This window comes from Cervus elaphus, chromosome 17, assembly GCF_910594005.1.
Source record: "Cervus elaphus chromosome 17, mCerEla1.1, whole genome shotgun sequence".
Classification (NCBI taxonomy): domain Eukaryota; kingdom Metazoa; phylum Chordata; class Mammalia; order Artiodactyla; family Cervidae; genus Cervus; species Cervus elaphus.
In genome coordinates, this window is record NC_057831.1 from 61,480,927 (window position 1) to 61,506,696 (window position 25,770).

A 25,770-nucleotide genomic window follows, 5' to 3' on the forward strand; every position below is an offset into this window, starting at 1 on the left:
CTGTAAAAGGAGAAATTTTATGGTATCTCAATTAAAAAACTGGTAACTCATTCACTAAAGAAAAGAAAAAATTCACTTTGATGTCAATATTTGTATACATTCAAAATAATTAGATATTACAATATTAAATAAAAGTTTAGGGGAAAATATTGCCTTTGGAACAATAGCAACCCCCCAAAAAATATTCCTTAGCAGGGTCTCAAAGTATACTTGCATTCAGATAATTCAGTTTTACTACATTAATACGATGGATTTGAGTCTTAGATAATTAAGGCAAATATTTACGTGATAAGTTCCTAAAATATCAACACTGATTGATGTCTGAGTTTAAAAATTTTCCTGTTTATAGATGAGATCTATGAAGTTTAACTATATATTTTTTAGTTTTCTGAACAGATATTTTAATAGAAGTATAGTTGATTGAAATCTCTGTAAAATAGCATATCTCCTCAAAAGTTTGTAGAACAAACTAACTTTAGTAACAAACAAGAAGCTGCCATAATGACATATATTGATGAAAAATAGATATGCTTTGGTTTTCTGAATCAGAAAGGTGATAAATAATTAATGGTGGGGCATAACTCAGGAGTCTTAAGGTTGAAGCCTGAGTGAAAAATTAGCATCCTGTAGAACGGTCTGGGAATTTGAGAGCATTCATTTCTCCTGAAGTTTCACCTTACAAATCCACGCTTCTTTGTTTAATCTCTTTCATCCATTCCCCTATTCATTACTATAATCATTCACTTATTTTACTTGACTTAGATATTTGATATTCAATTAATCATAAGCATTTATGAAGTAGCTAATGGTGCAAAACAGGGGCTTCTGAGCAAAATATAGTTTAAATGTAATGAATACAAGACTAGTAGAGATTATAAATTTTCTTTCACGTAATTGCAGAATGAACTTAAGGCCGCATGTGGAAATATTTTGAAGTATAACAATTATACATCTCTACTAAAGGAATTCAAATGAAGGAATATCATCATGGCAAGAAGGTCTTTTTTATAAGCAGTTTAAAAAGTTTTTGAGCAATGCAAACATTGTTTAAAATGCCTTACAGTAAGTCCTGACTACAATCCTTAAAGTAGGCACTATTATGATCATTGTTATAGATGGTTACTATGCAGTGGACTTTTCAACACTTTTTACAACATTTTGCTGTTGCTGGGTTGGGAAGGTCTCCTGGAGTAGCAAACGGCAACCTGCTCCAGTAATCTTGCTGGAAAATTCCATGGATGAAGGAGCCTGGCAGGCTCCAGTCCATGGAGTCACAAAGAGCTGGACGTGACTGAGTGACTGAGCGCACACAGACAATATTTGCTGTGATATGATTATCTGGACTTTGATGGGATGATTAGCTTGGTATGAAAAGCCTTAGGGAAAAAGAGAATTTTAAGTTTGAAGAATAAAGAGAACAGAAAAGAAAATACAGGAAGACAAGATGCCTGATGGAAACTGAGGCTGATGGGAGTTAGTGTTTGGGAAGGTGAAATGGACAAAGTGTGGCCAGTTAGAGCTGGGAATGACAGACTAAGAATTTCAGAAATAATCTGGAGAAAGAGGCTGGAGGTTTTGAGTGAAGGAGTAGAATTATGACAGCAGTGTTTTCTGAAGAGTATTCTTGTCGGGTACCACGCTTTTGATTGTGGTGCTGGAGAAGACTCTTGAGAGTCCCTTGGACAGCCAGGAGATCAAACTAGTCAAGCCTAAAGGAAATCAATCCTGAATATTCATTGGAAGGATGGATGCTGAAGCCCCAATACTTTGGCCACCTGATGTGAAGAGCCAACTCACGGGAAAAGACCCTGATGCTGGGAAAGATGCAGGAGGAGAAGAGTGTGATGACAGACGATGAGATGGTTGGATCGCATTATCAACTCAATGGACATGAGCAAATTCTGGGAGACAGGGAAGGACAAGATGAACTAGCGTGCTGTAGCTCATTGGGTCACAAAGAGTCAGACACGACTCAGTGACTGAACAGCAATAACACGGGTCACGTGCATGAGACATCACTGAGGGGGTGATTAATCAATCATGAGTAAGGTCTGCACTATGGAAGTCAAATCCTTAGTCAAGAAAGTTGGAATAAGTAGATTCAAGTAATTTTGGCCCTTCTGGATTCTCTTTAAAACCTAAACTATTTAAATCAAAAGAATAGCTTTCTGTGGTCACCCTATCTATTCCATCTACATTACATATACAACCACTTTTTCTGAGATCATGCTTTGATTAATGAGATTTCTAGACCACTCAGTTATCCACTCCCCAAACTATTGCTTTATGTTTTATTCACTTAATTTTTTAAAATCCAGTTGAGTTTGTAAGGTCCATCTTTTAACTAATACCCTCACCAATGCTTTAATCTCCCTTGCTTATCTGTATTTCATCAAAACATTCTAATGGGTTAGAAAAACACATAGATAATTATTTTTATACAAAAATTCTCTGTACTTCAACCCTAACCTCCCACCCAAGAAGTCAAATACTGTTTCAGAGTCACACAATGGGATAAAATGACGTCACTAAAAATTCTTGTTCACCAACCTCAGAAGCGCTTTCAGCTTTGCCACACCTCCTGTTATCCACTGAGTCAACATTCTCCCACTTCTCAAAATGAATTAATACTTTTTAAAATATTGTTTTATTTTACATCTTACACAAAATTGAAGAGAGGCCATGAGTTCTGTCATTTGCTTCAACAATTATCAGCAGAGCCAAATTTGCTTCATCTAGTGCAACACACAGCTCCTTCATGGTGTGTTATTTTAAAGAACGACTTGGGCTTCCTCTTGTTTTACCCTTTAATAGTTTAGAGAGCATCTCTGAAAGACATGAACACTATTTTCAGCACGGCCACAACGTCACTGTCCCAAATCGTGATGATCTCTCGTCACTAAACGTCTCTCTTAGAGCTCTTTGATGGTGATGATGGTTTTTACAGTCGGTCTGACTGCAGTCAGGATAAAAATAGTATCCCTACGTAGGTGTATAGGTTGTATCTTTTGACTGCAGGTTCTTCACTCTTCACCTTTGTTTCCCTTGCCATTTTGTTATTGAAAACCAAATTATTTGTATTGTAAAATCTCCATTGTTTTAAAAATTACTAACTACCTAATTTTATTATCTTTTTGGGGGGGGTGGTCAAGCCATGGGGAGCAGAAGATGAGATGGTTAGATAGCATCACCAACTCAATACATGAATTTGAGCAAACTCTGGGAGATAGAGGAGTACAGAGGAGCCCGGCATGCTGCAGTCCACGGGGTCACAAAGAGTCAGATACTACATAGTGACTCGACAGCAACAAGCCACCTTATTGAGGGGCTTTGGGGAAGGGTTGAGAAAACAGTAAGATCCAACCTCCTTTCCATGACTAGGATTCTCCAGCTTCAGAGTGCTGAGAACTGTTGTCTGTTTTTTGTTGTTTTTTTTTTTAATTTGCGTTACAGTTGATTTACAATGTTGTGTTAGTATCATTGGAGAAGGAAACGGCAACCCACTCCAGTAGTAAGGCCTAGAAAATTCCATGGATGGAGGAGCTGGCAAGCCACAGTCCATGTTAGTATCAGGCATACAGCGAAGTGATTTAGTTATCCATACACATATATTCACTCTCTTTCAGATCTTTTCTTGTATAGATTATCACAAAATGCTGAGTAGAGGTCTCTGTGTGGTGCAACAGGTCTTTGTTGGTTATCTATCCTATAATATAAAATAGATAATCTGGTGGCTTAAATGGTAAAGAAACTGCTTCCATTGCAGGAGACCCTGACTCAATCCCCAGGTCAGGAAGATCCCCTGGAGAAGGGATTGACAACCCACTCCAGAATCCTTGGCTGGGAAACCCCAAGGACAGAGGAACCTGGGAGGCTACTGTCCATGGGGTCTCAAAGAGTCAGAACTCACTGAGTGACTAACACTTTCATTTTCACTTTTTTAATGTTAATCTCAAACTCCTGACTTATCCCTCCCACACCATATTTTCCCTTTGGCTATATAAGTTTGTTTTCAATATCTGTTTCTGTTTTGTAAATAAGTTTATTTGCATCATTTTTAAAAACATATTCCATATATGAGTGCTATCATATAGTACTTGTCTTTGTCTGACCTATTTCACTTGTATGATAATCTCTAGGTCCATACATGTTGCTGCAATGGGTCTGATTTCCTTCTTTCTTATGACTGAGTAATATTCCATTGTATATGAGTACCACATTTTCTTAAAAGGTGTTCTTATCCCCCATTTTCCCAGAAAACTGGCAGTGAGATCTAGAGGCCTGTCAGATTCAGCTCTAATGGTTTTCATAAGAACTCATCATAGATGGTGCTGTGGTGCCTCAGCATGATGTTATGATTTGACAGTGGGATCAGATATTATTAGCCTGACTCGCCCGTTATCCCGGAGAAGGCGATGGCACCCCACTCCATTACTCTTGCCTGGAAAAGCCCATGGACGGAGGAGCCTGGTGGGCTGCGGTCCATGGGGTCACACAGGTTGGACGCGACTGAAGCAACTTAGCAGCAGCAGTGGCCCGTTATCCTTTCACGAATAATTTAAGTAGTCATGGATGACTATTGCTTAGATCCATTAAGGTTTGCAAAACGGTAGCATTTTATTTTTTAATTACTTACTCTGTCATGAAAACAAAGCTAAGAGGAAAAAGGAAAAATGTGGTAGAAATGTGTTGTGGCAGTCACAGCACGGGTTGGAAAAGAATTTCCAGACAGAGAGTAGGAGAAAGGAATGAGTTTATTAAGAATGAGCAGCGGAGATAATGTGGGCACCTCCTGGCAAGTCAGGGAGAGACAATGCTTTTTGTGGTTTAGTAGAAAATTTTTACAGCCTCAAGATAAAACGAATTCCTGCTGAAAGGGTGGCTTTATGTGATTGGTTAGAGCACTATGGGGTGAATATACAGGGCTTCCCTGGTGAATTATACAGGGTGAATATACACAGGGTGAATTATACAGGGCTTCCCTGGTGAATTATATAGGGTGAATTATACAGGGTGAATTATACAGGGCTTCCCTGGTGAATTATATAGGGTGAATATATACAGGGTGAATATACAGGGTGAATATACAGGGTGAATTATACAGGGTGAATTATACAGGGATTCCCTGGTGAATTATATAGGGTGAATATATACAGAGTGTATTATACAGAGTGAATTATACAGGGTGAATTATACAGGGCTTCCCTGGTGGCTCAGTGAAAAATCCACTTCCAATACAGGAGACATGGGTTTAATCCCTGGATTGGGAAGATCCTTTGGAGAAAGGAGTGGCTACCTACTCCAGTATTCTTGCCTGGAAATTCTATGGGCTGAGGACCCTGGTGGGCTCACAAAGAGTTGACTAACACTAAGGGTGACTACTGGGGTGGACCCCTAATTTGGGGTCAGAAAGCTTGCTGGCGATGATCAGGGAGGCTTTGGGCAATGGTTACAAAGGGGCTCAGTCAGTTTCAGAGGTGACCTTGGTTCTGGGCTCTGCTTCTGTAACCTTGGTGCAAGACCTCTCATCTGTGGGGCAGAACTCCACAGGAGGGATTGTGTATTGTATTTCTTGTATTCTCAACTTTCTTTTATTTTATATCACCAAATAGGTGAGGACTGGGCTGGCAAAACTTCATCCTTAGTTTGGAAGAGGTAGAGGAAGGAACATTAACACACATCAACAAATTTTGTCCCTGACTTAAATAAATAAATATTACAGTGATGAGCACAAAGAAGCTGCAAATTCTTCTTGGGACTTAGAATTAGAAATAGGTGGAAAAGTAGGGTCTGTGTGTGTGTGTGTGCATTGATACCTGCAGGGAAAGATAAAACTGGAGAAGATGCAGAAAATGGTGGACTTCATTAATCATGCAATTTTTTTTCTTAACAGAGAGATGAACAGACTTAAGCAACAGAATATGAAAAATTTGTGTTCTAGTAAGATTTCTAACAGTATGAAGTATGGGCTGACAGGGAAAGGATTGAAGGCAGACCAGTGAAGTCCTTATTCCTGTAGCTGACGTGGAAAATGATGAAAGTGTGAACCTGTAGTTGCAGTAGAGATGGTCCTTCTTTATACCCTTGGCACAGTGCATGTTAAACTATACCATAATTTCTAGTCTGTCTTCTACATTGAACTGCAATGAATATAAAATAAAGGTGATGGGAGCAATTTGCCCCAGGTGTAGGCAATAAAAGTAGATAATTTTTAAATGCCAATAAAAATGACTATAAATTGATCTACTTTTTATTATTACCATGCAACTGCAATTCTAAACAGCATTCGTATTAAAATACTCCTCCCAGACAAAAAATATTTTGTTGGTCTAAGTTCTCATTCATTTGTTTCTTTTCATGGGTTTTAACTAATCAGTTCCCATTTGGTCTCTTAGCAGCATTTTAGAGAAAACATAATTTCCCTCTACCTTAGTGTCTATGGCTGCACATAGAGACTAAGGACCAGAGGAAAAAGAGACTGGGTGGGTCTAGGAAGAATTTATTCATGAGACTATAATCTGGAAGGGCTTCCCAGGTGGTTCAGTGGGTAAGAATCTGCCTGCAATGCAGGAGACTCAGAAGTGGATTCGATCCCTGGGCCAGGAAGATCCCCTGGAGGTGGGCATGGCAAGCCACTCCAGTATTCTTGCCTGGATAATCCTATGGGCAGAAGGGCCTGCAAGGCTACAGCTCCTAGGGTCACAAAGAGTTGAACACAACTGAAGTGACTGAACACGCATGCGTGAAGGTTACTATTAAAACATTCTTCATGAATTTATTCTTCAACATAAGAACGATATATTCATTTTAAAATTGTTATCAGAAGTACTGACAATAATATTTTTTTCTAATACCATGTTTTAAATTGGGCTTCCGTGGTGGCTCAGATGGTAAGGCATCTGCCTGCAATGCAGGAGACCCAGGTTTGCTCCCTGGGTTGGGCAGATCCCCTGGAGAAGGCAGTGGCTACCCACTCCAGTCTCTTGCCTGGAGAAGTCCATGGACAGAGGAGTCTGGCGGGCTATAGTCCATGGGGTCACAAAGAGTCTGACACGACTGAGTGACTAACGCTTTCACTCCTTTTAAATTGGGGGATACTTGTTTTACAGCCTGTATTGGTTTCTGCCGTGCGTGACTGTGAATAAGCCGTGAGTACATTATGCACGTGTCCCCCCCTCCGGAGGCCCCTCCCACCGCACCCCGCATCCCTCCCCTCTAGGTCGCCTAGGGCGCCGAGCGGGCCCCCCTGGCTTACATGGCGGCTTCCCACCAGCTGTCTGTTTCACATGTTGATGTCGCTGTTCGGTCACTAAGCCGTGTCTGCCTCCTTGTGACCCCGTGGATGCAGCACGCCCCGCTTCCCTGTCCTTCACCGTCTCCCGAAGTTTGCTCAAACTCACGTCCACTGGGTCAGTGATGCCACCCAACCATCTCTCCTCTGTCGCCCTCGTCTCCTGCCCTCAATCGCTCCCAGCACCAGGGTTTTTTCCAATGAGTTGGAAACCGCAGCGAGGAATTTTACACATGATAGTGTACATACGTCAATGCTACTCTTCATTTACCACAGTCTGCTTACATATTTAAATGTAAACTTTTCTCATTCCTTATAGAGTCCTCTTTTCAATTTTCATATATACAAATCCAAATTCCCTTGCAAGTCCCAGTTCAAATTCCACTTCTACCATAAAACTGTCTCTTCTATCATATGTTTGAAATTAAATCCATGATTATTTCTTATTCACTGCTGTGTCTTTAATACACTTGGTAAAATGCTTTGCCCATAGTAGACACCCTTGAAGTAGGCATGAATCACTTTGAATTCATTTACATAGAAATTTTACCTGACTTACAAGATTCTTTCACCGCTGTAGTTGTGTGATTCCTTGAGCCTCTGTATGTCGCACTTCAAAGAGAATGCTTTGGGGACTAAAGAATAGAAAGGAAGAAAAAAAAGTTGCAAAAAAATAGATTTATTTTTAAAGGTTTATAAGCATATCTTCGAAATGGCATCCTTTGTCAATGAACATAACTATTTCTGGTAATCTTGCTTAACTAACCTATACTAAAATCATTAGTATACAAGGTCACAGGTTATGTTTACTTTATGCCAAAGGTGACTAGATCTTTAGCTGGAGATGCTTAAAACATACTTATCAAAATTGTAATAAACTCTGAAATATTTTTAAATTAATCTTTGAGTAACCTCTCATGAGGGATCAGTAATGTAGAACTAATGAGTGAGATTTGGCCTGAAAAGGTAAAGGAGCTTTCAGCAAGCCTAGTTAGGCAGGAAGAGTATCTATGAAAGATTGTTTAGGAGATTATTACATTAAAAAGAATGTTTACTCTTTTGCCAAAGTCATTCATACCTACCGTGTGCCAGAAGTTGTCTAGGTATTGTTTCTCCTCATAGAAAAAAAAATAAGATCTTAACCTATGTTAAAAAAAAAATCTTTCAAATCAATGGAAAACACAAATGTCTATCATTACTCTTATATGTCATAAACACAAATAATATATAGAGAAAGACAAATGGTTTTAGAGTGATCTGATATTTCTGAGAATGGAATGATTAATAATTCTCTATCAACAGATTAAAAAAAGCTTTGGAGAGTAGGTGCTATTTAAATTGAAATGTGCAGTATGGGAAAGATTTCAAATGTGAATGAAAAAGTTTTTCTGTATTTTGTTGGGGGAAGGTGAGAGCCTTTTAACTAATTTTATTTAAAAGACTTATTCTAATTAAATTTTAATAAAATATTTGAATAATTTTATTATGTAAATATAAGTAAAATATTTATTTAAAGTATTTTACTTTTAAATAACTAGTAAATGGGGTGCTGTTTGCTTCTAGCTGTGACTCTGAAAAAAATGGATTTGTTCTATAGTAGATTACAAATGGTCACGGATTCCTTGTTTCTTCCATGAAGAGGAATACACACTCCCAAGAGGAGTGTATTTCCATATCACTTGCATTTAAAATAACTTGCTTTGACCAAAAGAAGGCAGGGTAAGTGATGTTGTATGCGTTTGCAGCCAGGGCTCCAGATCCCTGCTAACTTCTTGTCTGACATTTTGGGAACCACCATGTGAACAAATCTGAGCTAGATTTCTGGAGAGGAGGGGTAGAAGACTAAGACAACTTGATGAAACCTGTCAATGTCAAATATGGAATGAGACTATTACAGATTACTTGATTCCTGACAAATTATCAGTCGATTGTCCAGGTGAGTAAGCCCAGGTGAGGTCAGTGGGAGAACAGCCCAGCTGATTTCAGTCCAAATTGCCAATTCTTGGAATCATAAGCTGATAAATTATTGCTGTTTATAAGCCACTAAATTTTGGAAGTGGTCTTTTGCCAGACAAAGGTAAATTGATATGGATCCACTTTATTGAGGACCTATAATGTGATACGAAAGTTTTTAGACTTTATTCTTCAAAAAGTAGGGGCTGTATTACATCATCAACAAACAGTGGAATTTGAAATTTTTTTTTTGAATTTGAAATTAAAAACACACTATCATTAACACTCAGTTCAGTTCAGTTCAGTCGCTCAGTCCTGTCCGACTCTTTATGATCCCATGAACCGCAGCACGCCAGGCCTCCCTGTCCATCGCCACCTGCTGAGGTTTACCTAACCTCATGTCCATCGAGTCAGTGATGCCATCCAACCATCTCATTCTCTGTCATCCCCTTCTCCTCCTGCCCCTAATCCTTCCCAGAATCAGGGTCTTTTCCAATGAGTCAACTCTTCGCATGAGGTGGCCAAAGTATTGGAGTTTCAGTTTCAGCATCATTTCTTCCAATGAACACCCAGGACTTATCTCCTCTAGGATGGACTGGTTGGATCTCCTTGCAGTCCAAGGGACTCTCAAGAGTCTTCTCCAACACCACAGTTCAAAAGCATCAATTCTTCAGCGCTCAGCTTTCTTCACAGTCCAACTCTCACATCCATACATGTCCAATGGAAAAACCAGAGCCTTGACCAGACAGACCTTTGTTGGCAAAGTAATGTCTCTGCTTTTTAATATACTATCTAGGTTGGTCATAACTTTCCTTCCAAGGAGTGAGCATCTTTTAATTTCATTGCTGCAGTCACCATCTCCAGTGATTTTGGAGCCCAGAAAAATAAAGTCTGTCACTGTTTCCACTGTTTCCCCATCTATTTGCCATGAGGTGATGGGACCAGATGCCATGATCTTAGTTTCCTGAATGGTGAGCTTTAAGCCAACTTTTTCACTCTTCTCTTTCACTTTCATCAAGAGGCTTTTGAGTTCCTCTTCACTTTCTGCCATAAGGGTGGTGTCATTTGCATATCTGAGGTTATTGATATTTCTCCCGGCAATCTTGATTCCAGCTTATGCTTCTTCCAGCCCAGCATTTCTCATGATGTACTCTGCATATACGTTAAATAAGCAGGGTGACAGTATACAGCCTTACCGTACTCCTTTTCCTATTTGGAACCAGTCTGTTGTCCCGTGTCCAGTTCTAATTGTTGCTTCCTGACCTGCATACAGGTTTCTCAAGAGGCAGGTCAGGTGGTCTGGTATTCCCATCTCTTTCAGAATTTTCCGCAGTTTATTGTGATCCACACAGTCAAAGGCTTTGGCATAGTCAATAAAGCAGAAATAGGTGTTTTTCTGGAACTCTCTTGCTTTTTTGATGATCCAGCAGATGTTGGCAATTTGATCTCTGGTTCCTCTGCCTTTTCTAAAACCAGCTTGAACATCTGAAAGTTCACAGTTCACGTATTGCTGAAGCCTGGCTTGGAGAATTTTGAGCATTACTTCATTAGTGTGTGAGATGTGTGCAATTGTGTGGTAGTTTGAGCATCCTTTGGCATTGCCTTTCTTTGGGATGGGAATGAAAACTGACCTTTTCCAGTCCTGTGGCCACTGCTGAGTTTTCCAAATTTGCTGGCATATTGAGTGCAGCACTTTCACAGCATCATCTTTCAGGATTTGAAATAGCTCAGCTGGAATTCTATTAACATTAGCACTCCCTAAAATGAAACGCTTAGGAATAAATCTAACAAATATTTACAAGCTCCATATAAAGAAAACTACAAAACTCTGGTGAATTGAATCAACTAATAACAAAATAAATGGAGATATATTCCATGTCCATGAATCGTAAGACTCAATATTCTCAAGATGTCAGTTCTCAACTTGATCTATATATTCAATGCAATTTCAATAAAAATCTCAGTAACTATTTTTGTGGATATAAACAAACTGGTTATACAGTTTATAGGAAGAGGAAAAAGACTGAAAATAGCCAATACAATACTAACAGAGAATAACAACGTTAGAGGACTGATGCTGTCCACCTTCAAGATTTAGCACAGAGGCTACAGTAATTAAGAAAATGTGATCTTCATTAAAAAAAAAAAAAGAAAAATATCAGTTAAATAAAATAGATTCCCCTAAACAGACCCATATAAATATAGTCAACTGATCTCTGACAAAAAAGAAAAGGCAACACAGTGGAGCAAATGGTCCTAAAACAACTAGATGTCCACATGCAAAAAATGAATCTGAACACAGACCTTACACCCATAATGAATATTAATTCAAAACTGGTCACAGACCTGAATGCAGAATGCAAAACTACAAATCTCCTAGAAGATAACATATGAACTTTATTCATAGTTGCCATAACTTCGAAGGAACCAAGTTGCCCTTTAGTAGATGAATGATTAATAAACTGTGGTAAATCCAGACAAGGAGATATTATTCAGCACTAAAAGAGAGAGAGAGAGACGTCAAGCAATGACAAGACATGGAAGAACCTTAAATGCATACCAAGCAAAAGAAGCCAATCTGGGAAGACTATGTATAGCATGATTCCAACTATATAATCTTCTGAAAAAGAAAACAGCATGCACATGTAAAAAGAACAGCAGTTTCCAGTGGTTGAGTGAGGGATGAAAAATGAACAAGCAGAACATGAATGATTAGGGTAAAGAGAAAATACTCTCTACGGTACTGTAATGATGGATGTGTGTCATTATGCATTTATCCGAGCTCATAGAATGTAAAATATCAAGAGTGAATAATAATATAAACTATGGACTTTGGGTGAGAATGATGCACCAATGTATGTTCATCAGTTATAACAATGTACCCCTCTGGTGGGGGATGTTGATATTGGAGGAAGCTATTCATTTTGGAGGGTAAGGAATACATGGGAAATTTCAGTACCTTCCTCTCAATTTTGCTGTGAATCAAGCCTTAAAATGATTATGCAATAAAATTGTGTCCACCAACCTAACACAGGACAGCCATTATTACCTAACTGCTGGGTTGCACCTTCTCTGGCCTTTTGGTTAGAGAAAGCAGGCTTTTGTTGATGCTTTTTTCCCCCGCACCTGTTAGTTTTTCTGTGTTCCAGCTTCTTCAGCTATAAATAGGCAAAAAGAAAACCCAAGAAACTCCAACAATATGCTGTTCTTTGGGTCCTAACGCCTCTAGTCAGCTTTCCCTCTTTTATCAGCCTTTCAGAGTCTCTTAAGAGAGTTCACGTATAATGTCTAGGGTTTTGGGGTATACTGAGTGAAAAAAATAGGGAAAGTATATCTACTCAAAATTGAAAATCTCACAATTTCACTTGTATTTTCTTCTCTCATCTCAGTTAATACTCAATATGTTTCCAGTTTATTTTAATAATGAAACATCAGGTCACAAGTTAAGTAAATCCTGTATATCAAACAGTATTTTTTGATACCATTTGAGTGTCAAAGGAACATCATATGAGCATCAAAATGCATTTATTCTCTAAAAATATTCAAATTCAGTGCCTGCTTCCAGGTTTTCTGACTTTTGGCAACCTTCTAGATTTTATCTACTCATATTTTGGTAAAGTTTTATGTAGTAGCTTCAGTCTAAGCCATCTTTAAATTTTGGAGTCTCCTTTTTCTCAAAGAAGAGTTTTCATTCTAGCTTCCTCCCTTGATCCTCTTGTAGCCCCAACTGGGACAAGACAGGAACTAGTCTCTGGTGAAAGCATAATAGTATGGGAGAATCAGACCATAAGCTTCTTCCCAAGGGCAATGGCTAGTAATTTGTATTTCTTGAGTATGTTGTTAACCTTTGAGCCAAATGCTTGGTGCTCAATAGACTATTAAGGAAATAGGTTCTAATTTTCTAAGAAGGACTTTAAGGGTAGGCAATCTTATGGGAATCATGTCTCTTGTGGTAGAGATATGAAGATCTGAAATAGTTCTCACTTACCAGATTCTTACCACTGCAATTCTATTTGAAATTTTGTGTTGGAAATAATAGAGGAGGGTGTGAGATATTCCTCATATCTACTCTCTGCCCTTCAGTGCTGGGCTTTCTATCACAGTGGGATCACCTCTACTGAAATGCATTTCCAAAGCTCATTTACCAACTCCTTGTACTTATGTTCGGAAAATGGAAAGTGTTGGTGGGAATTGAAATGTGGGAAGCTAGGATAACCTATCCCCTTTGTCTTTGCTTTGGGAGGCATCTTTGGAAGTGACCATGACTCCTTAGAGACTATAGTTCTTATTGAACAGCTTATTCCTCTCTATTAGAAATTTTCCATCTGACAGTACTGGTTCCAAAGATTCTGGTAAGCCCACTACCTGTTTTTCTCCTTCATCTCCAGGAGTGGTGGTGATGCTTTACTTCAATTACCTCATTTAAATCTTCTCTATCATGTTATGAATATCCCTGTCATCCCTAAGGTCACATTAGTGGTAGTGGTAGAGATGGGATTGGCTACACTTAGCCAACTTAGTGGGTGGGACTGCCAACCTTCCCAAAATGAAATGCAGAATTTAAGAGTAGCTCTTTCACTAAAACCTGATAGGTTATTCAAGGCAAATCATGCATTTGGGTTTTCTTTAAGAGTCCACTGTGAATGGTATTTTATATAATAGAGGAGTGAGAAATCTAAAACTACATCCAAAAATGAACATTAGTTTTAAATTTTGAGTTAATAATGCTTATCTTCCAATATTACCCTTGAAGAAATGATACTACAAGCGCTGCTCAATTTTTATTTCAACTAACCACAGAGGAGATTGAGCTCTGATTATGAGAGATAATTTTGTCCTCCTGGTGCCTATTCTTTAGCGAAAATTTGGGATATCATATATTTTTTTCTGTGGACATGGTAAGGCAAAAATTGTGTGGCTAATGATAAGAAAGATTATTTTCAAATAGGCAATTAGGAAGAAAGCTCTTGTCATTCAGGCTGAACTTTTAGCTTCCTGTTGACATTTTTGTCCCATAATTTGCAAGCAGCAACTTCCCAATTGTATTTAGGGAGGCTTTCAATCCAGTTGTCAGCTAAAATAAAATTTTAGTGCATCCTCAGATGAAATCTTTTTCTCTTGCAGGCTAAGGGTTTATTAATCAATACCAAAGCTATCTGAATTTGACTCTACCTCCATTTTGAATTATAAGTCTCTAACTTGTCAAATTGAACATATCATTCTCCAGTTTGGAGTTTTAAAGGAAAACTGAAGACAATGTAACAACTGAATATTTTAAAAGAAGAGTCAATAGAGATCAAGAAATTCTAATATATATTTCCTTTTTTAATAAATACATAAAGCTCTTCACCATTTCCCTCAATTATTGTGATTAACATGAGAAAGATCTTTCAGAGAATCATTATGTCAATTTTCACAGCCTGATGTAAGGACTCATTTCACAGAAATAATCATAACTAGCATTAATAGATGAATGTCAGTGCCATAACACAAGATCATAAGGCATATTTACACCATCTTAACATACAGAACACCATACACATACACAAAAAAATCACAGATCCAGAACAAATAAAATTCAATCTCTTAGCTTACATTTATAGGCTTTGTCTGAACCATATTTTTTTTTTTGCTATTTTTTCATAATTATTTCTTTCCAAGCAACAAACAGATCTTCCTATGTTTTGTGATTTATTTGTAATATTGTGCTCATGCAAAAATAATACTTGTTTTATTGCATTAACATTTAAACAGTTTTGGATTTGGGTCCCAAAACCATCATCTAACATTTTACGTGATGTTGCTTCATCCATATTGTCACTTTATTTGGAGTGATATGATGATTTGTTTTTGGTGAGTTACAAAATGACAAACATAGCCAGTTGACCACAGTTCAAAAATCAAGATTCTAAGCTTCTTGATCATGCATATTTTACTTTCATTCTTGCAAAATTTTTTGAATCAGGAACACCATTTGATTGAATATTTATTAGTTTTCTTTCTTGAAATATTTCTAAAAACAACAACAACAGAAAGAATGAAAGAAAATACTGTCCCACATCCACTGTTCACAAAAAGGAAGAGCAGCAAGAATCGCACCGGCCGCCGTCAGCACACAGTCAGGCGGAAACACCGGTAAACATTGAAGGTCACGGAATCCCGCGGCGAGGCGACCGGCACTATAACCCGTACTTCTGCAACAGTTCCGACTGCCACTGGCGCTTGCGCTCCGGGAAGTAATCTGGAATGTGGATTTTTTTAAAATCCTGGATACACTTTTTCATTTCTTCTTCCACACTCAGCTTCTCGCAGACTTTCTTTTTGGAAAGATTGGTTTCCCGGGACTTGCTGATGAGCGTCTGAAAGAGTTCGCTGTTTCTGCGTTTGTCTGGCGGGGGCATCCACTGCACAGGCGCTTTTTTGGAAGGCCGATCCAAAGTCAAGGTGTTGGGCTGGTGAGCGGTGGCCTGCTGGGCACTGGGGGCGTTGTCCTGGGGCGTGCTCGCCTCCGAGTGGCTGTCGCAGCTGGAAGTGGAGAGCTCATTGCAGGAAGTCCCGCTCTCGCTTCCTTTATCCGTGACTTTGTCCTGCTTCCTGTCTTCGTGTTCTTGTTTAGGGGACACTATTTTCTGAGGGGGTCCTAGAAAGGAAAAAAGAAGTAGGAAAACTGAGTAAGAAGTGGGAAGGTCAAATTAAATAAGCTTTATATATATACTTTTTATTTTCAACCACAAACATTTAAGAAAAATGTGGTCTGCTTCCCTAATTTGTATTTGAGGAATTAAATCCAACACCTGGTATAGTTAATGTACACTGAAGCATGCAATTTGCTGATTAATTATTGATAACAATTAAATTTGAGAGGTTTGCTTGATGAGCATTTATCCCATAACAGATCATCTATAACTTCATGCTAAAAAAAAATGATTTTTTGTTATTTTTAGTTACTAGTTCCTACAATCTGAAAAAGATATCACATATAAATATTTTGCTAATCCCATAACTGTTTTATTGAACAGTTAGTTCATTTCTGTTTTAGCTAACGGCATTAGTTGTCCTTTGCATATATAAATAATTCACCATCATAACGCAGAAAGTACCACGGCTCTATTTTACAAAACAGTATTCTCCAGGCCCAGAAGTGCAATAGCATCATTTATGCTTCCAAGAGGGAAACTGGTTTAAATCTTATCCTCCATCTCTTAATCTTGTTTCCTGTCTACTTTCTTGGGGAGAATCATGAAAGTACTATAAGATATATAGGTACCTAATATTATGCTGAAAAATATAGTTGAAATATAGTATTCTCTTAAAGTACAAGGCTCACCATTTGAGGTAAATTACCTAGGAGGACAACTTTCAGAAAATGATAGTTTGCCAAGATAATTATTTCAAATACACAAACAGTTTAGTTCCAAGAGGGAGCATGTTTTATTCTTCTTGACTCTGCTGTGGGATTAGGATCTCCATCTAACATTTATTGAACATCACCACATACCCAGAACTATAATAAAATTTTGATTTAACTGGAGCCCAATCATTCAGAAATATGAGTTACCCAAATGTTTTTGTCTTGTATTCAACATTTATGCACAAGTTATCTGAACCATAATTGAAATGAAAGGCATCAGTATTTTAAACAGTTGCATAGCGGATTCTACTCTGCAGCCAGAGTTGAGAATAACTGGTCGGATTCATTGGGTCTCAACCTTAGCCACATATGGAATTACCTGGAAAGCATGGATTATTGATGCCTTGATCTTAACCCCAGATGTCCTGCTCGATGCTACCTGCTCATTGGGTCATTTAATAGATTCAGGTGATTTCGACATGCAGTTAAGGTTCTGAGGGTTTCTTCAGTCTAATATATATGAATTAATAACCTATATGAACAGTCTATATTACTTAGAAGGGCGAGGAAACAAACCAATAAAAGCACTTTTCATAAAAGCACCCACTACGTGCTGCTCCTGCTAAGTCGCTTCAGTCGTGTCCGACTCTGTGTGACCCCACAGACCAGCCCACCAGCTATCACCAATTTCCCTATTTAAAATTAGAAGAAAACACATTGAGACATTTAGTCGAGAGGGAGCAAAGATTTTTAAAAGCTTTAGAACCTTTTGGAAGGCTGCCCTGGTGGTTCAGTGGTAAAGAACCCACCTACAAAGACAGGACACTCGGGTTCGATCCCTTGATCGGGATGATCCCCCAGAAAAGGGAATGGCAACCCACTCCAATATTCTTGCCGGGAGAGTTCCATGCACAGAAGAGCCTGGCAGGTTACAGTCCATGGGGTCACAAAGAGTCAGATATGACTGAGTAATAAACACACACACCCCACACACACCCACATATACACACACAAAAAGGTCTAGGACAGTAATTCTCAACAATGAGAGTACATCATTGCAATTTTTTTAATGTACAGATGTACAGGTCCATCTCTGGAGATTTTGTGTGCTGACTGAATGGTTGGTATGTATGTATTTTTCATTTATTTTTATTAGTTGGAGGCTAATTACTTTACCATATTGTAGTGGTTTTTGTCATACATTGACATGAATCAGCCATGGATTTACATATATTCCCCATCCTGAACCCCCCTCCCACCTCCCTAAGGCGAGGGTGGGATGATCTGAGAGAATAGCATCGAAACATGTATATTATCAAGTGTGAAGCAGATCGCCAGTCCAGGCTGGATGCATGAGACAAGTGCTCGGGGCTGATGCACTGGGAAGGCCCAGAGGGATCGGGATGTATGTATGTATTTAAATGGCAGTCAGAGTGGTAAAGAAAGTACAGTATCTGTTTATCTAATTCTCTTAATGGTGGAATGTAATCCCAAGCTAGCATAATGCCCAGTAGCCTGGTAAAATGTAGAATATAAACAAAGGGTTTTTACGTGTTTACCAAACTTGTGTGTTATTTTAACCAGAAACCTCCACAGAGGAATCTAAGATTTTCATTCCCAATGATGACTAAAGGGTTAAACTGCAAAGAGCTGGGAAAGCCAATTTATGTTTAAGAATTAATGAGTAGTGAGAAGTCATTTCCTGTTAATAGGCAGGGGATAGAGCATTAAATAGAGATAGCTAGGCAGAAAGGTAGTAACATCAGAGAGGAAGACAGTACAGAGATACCACGTACCACTAAAGCAAATGGTTCATTCTGTTTTGATTCACTGGGGAACAATGTTCAATGAGATAGGCCAGGAGGAACACAGAGGTCATGAAGTCCATGTGTTCAGACACCAAGTCACGTCCCGCTCTTTGCAACCTAATGGACTGCAGCACTTCAGGCCTCCCTGTCCCTCGCCATCTCCCAGAGTTTGCCCAGGTTCATGTCCATTGAATCGGTGATGCCATATGAAGTCCATTGTTAACTAAATAAATTATATACAGTTATTGTTCTTAATGGTATTAATAGTTATCCATGGAAAAATACTCCCCAAAATATACACACACAAATGCAGGCTTCACAGTACAGTAGAATGCAATATATGTATGCTGGAAATGGATTGCTCTTGTCTGAAGTGTAAGATGGAAGCTCAAGGAAGACTTCTTTGAAGAAGGCATTGATTAGTTTAGCCAACAGAATTTACTGAGCACCATGATGTGCCAGCTTGGGATCTAGAGGAGGCATGCGATGGGTGCTCTAGTGAAGCCCACAGGCTATTTTATGGTATTCCATAACATTAAGTGTTTAAAATTCATGAGGCACTTTAGAATATCTTCCACTGTAGACTGTGAACTCCATGAAAAAAAAATGGAGATGGAAACCTGAATTTTCTATGGTCTCAAAAGCACCTTTTTCTCAAAAAAGAACTTAGAATAGGTACAGATATTAACAAGAATTAATAAATATACACTTTTATTTCTCATCCCTCCTAATTCATAAGCTACCTTTGGCAAGGTAGACTCCTAATCAAGACACAAATTAGGTTCAGATGTTCACTTAACAGAAAATGCATAACTTTATTTTGTCCACACTTTTTAGTTTGTTTTTGAAGTGTAACTATCTACAGCACTATGTTAGTTCCTGTTATACAACATAGTGATTCAATATTCCATTACATTTCAAAATGGTCATCACAGTAAGTCTATATATCATGTGTCACCATATAAAGATATTACAGAATTACTGACTATATTCCCCACACTGTGCATTACATACCTTTGACATACATTTTGCAACTGGGAATGTGTACTTCTTAATCTCACTCATCTATATCTTTCCTTTCCCCATCCCTGGCTCCTCTGGAAAACACCAGTTTGTGCCCCTTATCTATGACTATGTTTCTGTTTTGTTGTTCATTCATTTCTTTTTTTTAAGATTCCAAATGTAAATTAAATCATACACTATTTGTACTTCTCTCTCAGATTTATTTCTGTTAGCAGAATACCCTTTCAGTTCAACTCAGTCGCTCAGTCGTGTCGACTCTTTGCGACTCCATGGACCGCAGCACGCCAGGCCTCCCTGTCCATCACCAACTCCTGGAGTTTACTCAAACCCACGTCCATCGAGTCGGTGATGCCATCCAGCCATCTCATCCTCTGTCGTCCCCTTCTCCTCCTGCCCCCAATCCCTTCCAGCATCAGGGTCTTCTACAATGAGTCAACTCTTCGCATGAGGTGGCCAAAGTACTGGAGTTTCAGCTTCAGCATCAGTCCTTCCAATGAACACCCAGGACTGATCTCCTTTAGGATGGACTCGTTGGATCTCCTTGCAGTCCAAGGGACTCTCAAGAGTCTTCTCCAACACCACAGATCAAAAGCATCAATTCTTCGGCGCTCAGCTTTCTGTATACTCCAACTCTCACATCCATACATGACCAATGGAAAAACCAGAGCCTTGACTAGATGGACCTTTGTTGGCAAAGTAATGTCTCTGATTTTTAATATGCTATCTAGGTTAGTCATAACTTTTCTTCCAAAGAGTAAGCGGCTTTTAATTTCATGGCTGCAATCACCGTCTGCAGTGATTTTGGAGTCCCCCAAAACAAAGTCAGCCACTGTTTCCACTGTTTGCCCATCTATTTACCATGAAGTGATGGGACCAGATGCCATGATCTTAGTTTTCTGAATGTCAAGCTTTAAGCCAACTTTTTCACTCTCCTCTTTCACTTTCATCAAGAGGCTCTTTAGTTTCTCTTCACTTTCTGCCATAAGGGTGGTGCCATCCTCATATCTGAGGTTATTGATATTTCTCCTGGCAATCTTGATTCCAGCTTGTGCTTCCTCCAGCCCAGCGTTTCTCATGATGTACTCTGCATATAAGTTAAATAAGCAGGGTGACAATATACAGCCTTGACATACTCCTTTTCCTATTTGGAACCAGTCTGTTGTTACATGTCCAGTTCTAATTGTTGCTTCCTGACCTGCATACAGGTTTCTCAAGAGGCAGGTCAGGTGGTCTGGTATTCCCATCTCTTTCAGAATTTTCCCCAGTTTATTGTGATCCACACATTCAAAGGCTTTGGCATAGTCAATAAAGCAGAAATAGATGTTTTTCTGGAACGCTCTTGGTTTTTTGATGATCCAGCAGATGTTGGCAATTTGATCTCTGGTTCCTCTGCCTTTTCTAAAACCAGCTTGAACATCTGGAAGTTCACTGTTCACATACTGCTGAAGCCTGGCTTGGAGAATTTTGAGTATTACTTTGTTAGTGTGTGAGATGAGTGCAATTGTGTGGTAGTTTGAGCATTTTTTGGGGTTGCCTTTCTTTGGGACTGGAATGAAAACGGACCTTTTCCAGTCCTGTGGCCACTGCTGAGTTTCCCAAATTTGCTTGCATATTGAGTGCAGCACTTTCACAGCACCATCTTTCAGGATTTGAAATAGTTCAACTGGAATTCCATCACCTCCACTAGCTTTGCTTGTAGTGATGCTTCCTAAGGCCCACTTGACTTCACATTCCAGGATGTCTGGCTCTAGGTGAGTGATCACACCATAGTGATTATCTGGGTCATGAAGATCTTTTTTGTACAGTTCTTCTGTGTATTCTTGCCACCTCTTCTTAACATCTTCTGCTTCTCTTAGGTCCATAACATTTTGTCCTTTATTGAACCCATCTTTGCATGAAATGTTCCCTTGGTGTCTCTAATTTTCTTGAAGAGGTCTCTAGTCTTTCCCATTCTGTTGTTTTCCTCTATTTCTTTGCATTGATCCTGAGGAAGGCTTTCTTATCTCTCCTTGCTATTCTTTGGAACTCTGCATTCAAATGGGAATATCTTTCCTTTAATCCTTTGCTTTTTGCTTCTCTTCTTTTCACAGCTACTTGTAAGGCTTCCTCAGACAGCCATTTTGCCTTTTTGCATCTGTTTTCCATGGGGATCGTCTTGATCCCTGTCTCCTGTACAATGTCACGAACCTCTGTCCATATTTCATCAGGCCCTCTGTCTATCAGATCTAGTCCCTTAAATCTATTTCTCACTTCCACTGTATAGTCATAAGGGATTTGATTTAGGTCATACCTGAGTGGTCTAGTGGTTTTCCCCACTTTCTTCAGTTTCAGTCTGAATTTGGCAATAAGGAGTTCTGATTCAAGCCACAGTCAGCTCCCGGTCTAGTTTTTACTGACTGTTTAGAGCTTCTCCATCTTTGGCTGCAAAGAATATAATCACTCTGACTTCAGTGTCGACTATCTGGTGATGTCCATGTGCAGAGTCTTCTCTTGTGTTGTTGGAAGAGTGTGTTTGCTATGACCTGTGTGTTCTCTTGGCAGAACTCTATTAGCCTTTGTCCTGCTTCATTCTGTATGTCTATCCATATTATCACAAATGGCACAATTTTATTATTTTTATGGCTTAGTAATTATCCATTATGTGTGTATCCATTATATGTGTAAACCATACACACCAAATCTTCTTTAGCCATTTGTCTACTGATTGGCATTTAGGTTCCTTCTATATCCTGGCTCTTGCAAATAATGATTCAGTGAATATAGGGGTGCATTTATCTTTTTCTAATTAGTACTTTCATTTTGGGAGGATAAATATCTAGGAGTGAAATTACTGCATCATATGGTAGCTCTGTTTTTAATTTTTTGAATAACACACTTTTGAGTGTATAGAATACTATCATAGTTCTTTGCATAAATCATTAAGGGTAATAGTGTCCTTTTGATTTATGTTAGAATATTTGATGATGCATAACATATTATATATTATAATTTCTATTTAATTAAGCACACTTTAAGTCATTACCAATAAGTTAGTTGATTTAAATTGAGACTAAGATATAATAACAAAATGATTTTTGCATTTTTATGACATGAAATTTAATAAAAATCAATGAATTAAAAGGGAATAATGATTTATTCTAGTTGCTTAGTTTTCTGTGAATGCCTGCTAATTGTATGCTTCCAGGGATAATTTAAAACTTTACATCATTCCATTCAATGATCCAAAGCTACTTGAAATGCCTTAATAAGCACATGAATAATAATTTAATAATAAGTCCTGCATATAGAGGAACCGCATGATTGTCAGAAACCTCTCTGTGTCTCTTCTGCTAATAATAGAATCAAGTATATACCTGTGATCTTCTTAAAAGCATTCTGCCCTCTGAATTACAGCACCAATCAGACTTAGTATAAGAAGAGAAGAATAAAAAAAAGAAAATTAAATATGATTTGATGACTTAACGAGCTGGACTTTCTTCCTTCACTTAATTACTAGAATAGGTGACAAATCAGTGAACAATAAAATTAACTTTAAAAAGGAATTAGCTATTTAAAAGTCCATATATATGTGCAGTTAGAAACTTTTCAAAAAGTATTTGGAAAAGTAAATCTTCCACTTTTCATTTGGCTATTTGCCATTAAATACAGTAGGATTTTCATCCAGGAGTTGACTGTCTTTCAAGGAGAGTTGAGCTCTACCTAAGAGACCTGCAAGCCAGCTACCTAGTTCATACCACTCCACAATTAATTTTTTAAAAAAGCAGTGAAGACACATATGCACACACACACATAATACACATTATATTCCTGTGTTAGATTCACACCTTTCTTCACTGGGGAATATCTGAGGCTAAGCTTGTCTCAGCCTCGCTAGGCAAGTACTTGGTGCTGTTCACATCATCTAATACTTGTTAGCCCCTGTTCATTTATGTGATAAAGTTCTGTGATTCTAATTTATATAATGAATAGTAAGAACCTTTCCATGTAGTAAAACTCTATTGAATGTTAACTATAAAACATTAAAGAGTTACCATTAATAGAAATTACCTTTTAGAATGGGGAAACAAATTCAACTTCTATTTAAGTACTTCACAGAATTACAGGATTCTAGGGTAACTTTCTCTAAATTCATTGATAGGAAGTGTAGTTCTAGAAGATATCAACTTACATTTGTTTCATTAAATCTATTCTTGTCACTGAAATGCTGGCGATGAGAACGACACTTAAGGCAACATAGTGCAGACTGGCTGGGCGCACGTTCTAGTTCAAGGACTTAACTAGGTGTGCTTTCTTGGTCAAGTTATTTACTTTCTTTGGGCCTCTGCTCCTGTTTAAACTTCGAGTTGCAGCAAGGATTAAATGAGCTAGCACACATAGAGTACTTAGGATGTGCTTGGCATATGTAAATGCTTGCAATGTTTATTATTAATATACAGAATAAATATTCATTGTTATTTGGCTACAGTATGGCATATTTGCTTATCTGAATATTGAGAGTACTGATTGAGGAATCCAAATAATTCCACTCTAATTTTAGCTTCACAGGTAGTAACTATGAACATATGAATTGCGGGCAAGTCACTTATTTCTCTAAGCCTCAGTTTTTTATCTATTAAAAATGAAATAAGAACAGTAATTCCTAGTCATATGGTTATAATAAGAAAGGAGATAACAGATGTTGGAGCAATTTTGCTGTAAAGTTCTCTATAATAAATTTGAGAGACTATTAAGTATTAAATTGTTTTGTCCAAAAAGGAACTTATTTGAGAAAATAAAACACAAAAGCTCTCTTTGAGTTATTAAAATGTATGAATTAAAAGTAATAGTAAAAACATTACATTAAACAAAATAAAATACACTGAATGTATCACAGTGGGCCAAAACTTGTAAAATTGGACAAAATGGCATTTTCAATTAATTCCATTGGCTTTTATTACATTGATATAAAAAGGAAAAAATAGTAGCTTTTCTAAGTTATTTGGGTGAATAGAGTTGTACAGAAATCAAACATTAATATTTTCTTCTTTAAAAAAGGCACATGACTAATAGTGTTGGGTGTAGGTGCATTCAATAGGACTTCCATTTTTTTTTTCAGAATACACAGGAATTTCAAAATGAAGTCTATGTGGAAAATTGTGCACTTGAAAAAAATCTTTCATTTTAATCTCTTTACCTGCCTACTGATGATAAAAAAGACTGAATATGTAAAATGTGTCTACAACGGGCATAATTCCCAGAAGGGAAATTACCTTTTAATAGTACTAAACTCAATGGTGTGTGAATGGTTATGTGGTACTTGAACAGAATGAACCAATCCATCTTAAATATTAGCACCACAGGCCTCTAAGTATTAAGCAGTTGAGTCCAAAGAGGAAAAAATTTTCATTTCAATTTGATAAACATTTGTTGAGCACCTATTATGTACTAGGCATCACAGCGTTAGTTTCAAGGACACACACACGCAGAGTTCCTAGTCATTCAATCATTCAGGCTGAGTGTGAGAAGCACAGTGATGCAGCTGTACCTAAAAGGCTGTTTGAATGAATAAAAACTAATTTTATATGAAAATAATTTACACATTTCTTATGTTTTAATCATCTCTTCTATCATTACTTGATCACTTCTATGAAGGAAAGTGAATGAAAGAGAAAAGTAAAGAAGGGTAATTGAAAAGAGAAATATATCGTGGATTCTTTTTTTCATACTGACATGATCGACCACTAACCCAATCTTGTGTTAATCCTTGTACTTGTTAACTTTTACTATGCTTTTTTATCTACAATCTGTCTTCCAGTGCTTAAATTGTAAATGCCTTGAAGGCACAAACTGTGCCTTTCTAGACTGTTGTGAAGCCTTAATCAGAGTAATTGTTTAACCAAAATAATAAAAAGAAAATTATATTCATTTCTCTGAATTTCTAAAGTAACTAGTACTGACTATGTCATTTGTTTGGTACTTAGCATTCACTACATTTTATGTTACTACATGTGCTTGGGCTGAGTCGCTCAGTCATGTCCGACTCTTTGCAACCCCGTGGATTGTAGCCCACCAGGCTCCTCTGTCCATGGGATTCTCCAGGCAAGAATCCTGGAGTGGGCTGCCATGCCCGTCTCCAGGGGATCTTCCCAATCCAGGGATCGAACCCAGGTCTCCCACACTGCAGGCAGATTCTTTTCCGTCTGAGCCACCAGGGAAGCCCTTTATGTTACTAAATACTCCCCTAAATGACCGTGGAGTAGTAGTGGCAGTATTTATTATGGGCTTCCCAGGCGGCTCAGTGGTAAGGAATCTGCCTGCCAAGCAGGAGCCATGGGTTAGATCCCTGGGTTGGGGAGATCTCCTGG

At 38.2% G+C, this 25,770-nt stretch overlaps 1 protein-coding gene across 2 annotated transcripts in view; it reads right to left on the reverse strand.

Annotated features, from left to right (window-relative positions):
- Window positions 1-14,548: 14,548 nt before the first annotated feature.
- KCTD8 (potassium channel tetramerization domain containing 8) overlaps window positions 14,549-25,770 on the reverse strand; it is a 253,325-nt gene continuing 242,103 nt past the window's right edge. Inside the window, exon 2 of one of the 2 annotated variants that reach the window (XM_043871138.1) lies at window positions 14,549-15,884. In XM_043871138.1, coding sequence (XP_043727073.1) covers window positions 15,424-15,884 — 461 coding nt within the window. In that variant the 3' untranslated portion in view covers window positions 14,549-15,423. The remainder of the gene's footprint in view (window positions 15,885-25,770) is intronic. The other variant, XR_006334673.1, reaches the window with a different exon arrangement.